The following is a 4,773-nucleotide window of genomic DNA, read 5'->3' as shown; positions in this document are numbered from 1 at the left end:
CGCTCTCCTTCCCAGCAGTGTCCGGCCTCAGCGGCACTGTTGCGGGTCTGTGCGGGTCCTGTTAGCCTCCCTATGTAGTGGTGAGGATGGGGCTTCCAGAACTAACATCTAATTGGGTCTGACCCCAACTCAGACCGAGTGTCCACCCAGGAGAGATGAAAACACCCACACACAACCACACGATCCCATCACAGCAGCATGACTCACACCACCCCTGGGCGAGGTCAGCCGTGTCCACCAGCAGTGACCAGGTGCACACGTGCCCCCACACGGGGACTCAGTCGGCCACGGAAAAGGTGGCAGCTCTGACCCTTGTGACCACACGATGCTCAGGGAGAGAAGCCAGACACGCAAGGCCACACGGCCAAGTCCACTGACGAGAAGCGCCCCGGACGGGCCGGAGGGATTTGTGGTGCTGGGGAAAGGGAGGAGGCTTGGGGTAACTGCTGATAGCGATGGTTTCTTTTTGGGGTGATGGACTAGAACTAGAGGTGATGGTCACACCTTGTGAATGTACCAAAAAACACTGAATTGGACATTTTAAATGGGTGGTTAGTTTCCTGGACTTGATCTCAACAGTCATCCAAGAACATAAGCAGCTCCCCTGGCCGCCCACTGCCTGGACGTGCAGGGGCAGGTGTGCCGCACACCTGGCTCCTCAGTCCAGTCGAGCCCTCGCCGTGGGTGACAGGACACCCCGGGACAGCAGTCACCCTCACTGTGCTCCATCCAAATCCCTGCGTCGGCCTCCCGGGCAGGGATGGGATGGCTCTGAGCCACCAGTTTGGGGCAGCTTGTTACCAGGAGACACAGGAAGCGGAGGCCAGCGCATGAAGTGGTTTCACGGCTTTTATTAAATCCTTACAAAACAGAATACAAAATTCCGGCATTGACAGTTGGCGTAAAGGAAAACTTGAGCTGTATCAGTTCACCTGGTACAGTGGAGTTAAAGTGCTTGGATGTTTTTCCCCCACTTTTATACATTTGAATTTTTTTCTTCAATACGGTAACATTGCAACCCCAAACGCTGCTGCCCGCTCCCAGCACCCCAGGGCCCGCCTTCTTCACAGTTCGCTCTGACCAGCCTCCGCCGCACTGTCCGCCGGGGCGACAGGCAGAGGGGAGTGCTGTCCCACCTTGGGAAAAAATGAAGTTGCTCACAGCTCAACTGTCTAGACTAAAATGGCCTTGGTGCCTGCTCTGGGTGGGGTGATTCCTTTTCACATAAAAGCAAAGAAACCCCACTTGCAAAATGTGGGATCTCGGATGGGCGAGAAATGAGGGCAGAAGCCCTCCCACACCCAGGGTCTCTTTGGGAAGGAGGGTCCACAGATCCAGGGGGGCTGGCCGCCCCCACTGACCACCCCAGACCACAACCAGAGACTTGGGGGGCCAGAGATGGGGCGTCCAAGCCACATCCTCAGCCCCACGAGGCCCCCCGACATTCAAGTATTCTTCGAGAACAGGGAAGCAAAGTCAACTGATGTTCAAAAACCGAGACAGGACAGACCGGAGGCCAGCGCTGTCGGGACTCTGCTGAGGCGGCAGCTCGTGTGCATGTAGAAAAGGGAGAAAGGAAGCCTGTATTGCATAGTGTTTCATGCCCAAGGCCCAAGGGACACGGAGGTCTCCCGGCGCCCGGTGGTCACACGACATCTGACCTGGTGCTGGACGGGCGCAGGGGGGAGGGGGGCATGACTATTCCTGGGAGGCCGCAGGAGCTCGGCCAGTTTCCTGAAGCTGGGCAGAGAAGAAAGGCTGCCCTTGGGGTGGGGGTGCAACAGTCCCCCAGGGTCACGCCATCTCCAAAGGGGGAGGAGCTGACAGAACTCCCATGACAGGTCTGAGAGGGGAGGACGGGAGGCAGGACATGGCCAAGGTCAGACTGAGCCCTGAGAAGGGGCACTTGGGTGCCCAGGTGGGAGGGGGTCTGTGGGACCCCCAAGTTGGCTGACAGGTGCCGGTCCAGCTCCTCCCACATCCTCTGGTGCCACCCTCCTGGATGGACAGAGTCCCTAGCGGGAGGGTAGAGCCAGGGGTGTGCCCCCTGGCTGCAGTTTAAGGTCAAGGTTCAAGGAAGCCCCGATTGTCAGTCTCATAGGGACAGAGACAGCAGGGGTGGGGGTGGGGGGACCCGGTGGGCATTTGTCTGTCCCGCCTGCCGGTGCCCATGCCTCTCCCTCTCTTGTGACAAGAGGGACCCAAGGGGCCCCAGCCCCCCCACCAAGCCACCAGGGCATCTTTGGGTGAGGGATGACAGGAAGCACAGACAGCCGTCCCTGAAGACACGGGGGCACTGGGAAGGACACCCCAGCTCTGGAAGACAGCGAAGCCCCCCTCCTGAGCCCTGGCGGGGCGGGGCGGGGGCTTTCACAGTACAGACGAGCATCTGGGGCTGGGGCATCAGGGAGGGGCACACCAGCCACACGCACCCTCCGCTCTCCTCCAGGGTGCCTCTTTGTTTTCAACACAGTAAAAAGGGGGAAAAAGGGGTGGTGGGGAGGGACAGAAAAACAGGGGAAAAACCCAACAGCAAAAACCTATATAAAACCATCCCCAGCTGAGCTTCACACCCAGAAACCCAGCCGGGGAGGGTGTTCAGGGAGGGCAGCCTCTGTTCACAGGCTGTCAATAGCTTAAAAAAATCTGCAGATTTGATGGTGGGGAAGGGCCTATGTACAGGGAGGAAGAGGGTCACACATGGTCCCCCACCAGGACCATGGGGGCAGCTGACAGGCTGGCACGCTGCTGCTGCTGCTGCTGGCGGCGCTGGGCCAGCTTGGACTGGGAAGGGGGAGACAGCTGCAGGCAGCGTGAGGTAGCTCGGATGACCACGGGCTGGCCCTGCCCAGCCTCCTCGGCCGCATCCTCCTCTCGCTGGGCCAGCTGCCGGTTCATGGCGATGGCCTCAGCCGCAAAAGATGTGAGGTCTTTGGCACAGCTGTTCCTGGCGACAGGCAGGGTGATCACGGGGGAGGAGAGGGTAAGGAGAGAGGGCAGCTGAACACCCCCTGCTTCCTTAGGGACACCCCATATGAAGGCCCCAGTCCCTGGAGCAAAGCACTGCCCTGTACGCGGCACCTAAGTGCTGGGGCGGACGTCCCCCCCACTCAGGGACCTGACTGTCTTGCTCGAGCTCCAACCCCTTCCCGGGCTCCGGCTCCCCCACGCGGTTCTCACCTCTGCAGGACGATGGGTGTGGGCAGGGTGTTTTCCGGGGCACACTGCAAGGAGACCAGAGCTGTAGGGCTAGAGCGCTGACCCCGGGGGCCGCCACCTGCACTGGCCTCCTGATGTCGGCAGGTTGTGGGACACCAACGGTTTAGGGGGCACAAGTGCTAAGGGGCAGACGCTGCAGGAGCCCGGCTGCACTCCCCCAGTGGCAATCACCAGGCCCGACTGTCCTGGAGGCTGGGAGGCACAGGGGTCTTCCCCCCAGCCTTGGGCCACCTTCTAGTTTTTGTGACTCCCCTTCTGGGAGCAGCTCAGCTCAGACGGCCACTGGCAGAGACAAACACCAGCCTCTTGCAGAGCGGGCCTGGGCGGGCAGGCTGCACTGTCCCCTGCTGGTGGGCCCCACCCGGCCCGGCCCTGCCTGACCTCAGTGCACTGCTGCGTCTACATGGCCAATTTCCTGCAACTCCCATAGTTCTCACCCCTGCCTGGCCAGCAGGCTCCGGGTGGATGGCGGGGACTTGATGCCTGCTACCCCAGGGTTTAGGTGTGTCCAGGCCTGACCTCCGGACCCACACTGCATCTTGGGCACCCCAAGGGTTCTCATATACTTGCTCAGAATAACCCTCCAAGCCCACCGGAGGAGAGTGGGGTGGAGAAGGGGGGCCTTCATGCCCTCCCTGGCTGGCACTCACCCCCTGCACCCAGGGGTGCTGCAGGACCTGTGCGGCACTCAGCCTCTGCTTGGCGTCGCGGACGAGGAGCTTTGAGATGAGGTCTTTGGCGGCGTAGGAGATGTGGGCCCAGTCCTTCTCAGGAAACTCATACTTGCCCTCCTGGATGCTCTCAAAGAGCATGTTCTGGGGAGGCGAGGGGGGCCATCGGTTACCACCAGCAAGGGTCTAGCTCAGGCCTAACACCATCTGGGCACACCTAGGCCGAGATATGGGTTTTTCGAGCCAAACTCCATCAGTGCCCCAGACCTGGCTCCCAGGCTCTGGCTTACGACGCTGGGCCCTGGACGGCCTGCTGGGCCCAGGGTGCGTGGTTGGCTATTCAGGGCATGACCTCAGGTCAGGACCCCAAGGTGCCCGGGTCAGCAGGCTCTGCCCGACCCCGTTTACAAAGGGAGAGTGGCCTTGAGCGGAAGTCTGGGGTTCGGTTACCCCAAACCATGGGTTTGTGCCCGCTCAGTTCCCTGACTGAGGAGTGCTTTTCTTCTGTGGCCTTCGGTGCGTGGAGGGGTGCATGTGGAGGGGAGGGGCCGTGTCCCCGAGGGGGGCGGGGGGAGAAGGTGCTTGGGCAAGGGGGCACCCTGGGGGGCACCGCGGCGCACGGGAGAGGGAAGTAGGCGGGGCCACACCTGGCAGGCCGGGCAGGCCTCGCCCCGGTCCCAGCCGCAGTCGCTGCCGCAGTGGCCCACGAAGGGGGGGTAGCCGCTGAGCAGGATGTAGAGAATGACACCCAGGCTCCAGAGGTCGCAGCGCTTGTCATAGATGCTGGCCTCCTCGCTGAAGGCCTCCACCACCTCGGGGGCCATGTACTCGGCGGAGCCGCACTGCGGGCGGGCGGGCCGGCGTCAGGGCCGCCGCGGAGGCG

At 61.8% G+C, this 4,773-nt stretch overlaps 1 protein-coding gene across 1 annotated transcript in view; it reads right to left on the bottom strand.

Moving 5' to 3' along the window:
- Nucleotides 1-831: 831 nt before the first annotated feature.
- Nucleotides 832-4,773, bottom strand: part of MKNK2 (MAP kinase interacting serine/threonine kinase 2) — a 10,986-nt gene continuing 7,044 nt past the window's right edge. The window contains exons 10-13 of the mRNA XM_004689385.2: nucleotides 4,538-4,732; nucleotides 3,870-4,034; nucleotides 3,181-3,224; nucleotides 832-2,947 (exon numbers count right to left, since the gene is read on the bottom strand). Coding sequence (XP_004689442.1) covers nucleotides 2,695-2,947; nucleotides 3,181-3,224; nucleotides 3,870-4,034; nucleotides 4,538-4,732 — 657 coding nt within the window. The 3' untranslated portion in view covers nucleotides 832-2,694. The remainder of the gene's footprint in view (nucleotides 2,948-3,180; nucleotides 3,225-3,869; nucleotides 4,035-4,537; nucleotides 4,733-4,773) is intronic.

Source organism: Condylura cristata, unplaced genomic scaffold, assembly GCF_000260355.1.
Source record: "Condylura cristata isolate star-nosed mole 26May11 unplaced genomic scaffold, ConCri1.0 scaffold00025, whole genome shotgun sequence".
In the NCBI taxonomy this organism is placed as follows: Eukaryota; Metazoa; Chordata; class Mammalia; order Eulipotyphla; family Talpidae; genus Condylura; species Condylura cristata.
This window is presented reverse-complemented; position numbering and strand designations above follow the sequence as displayed.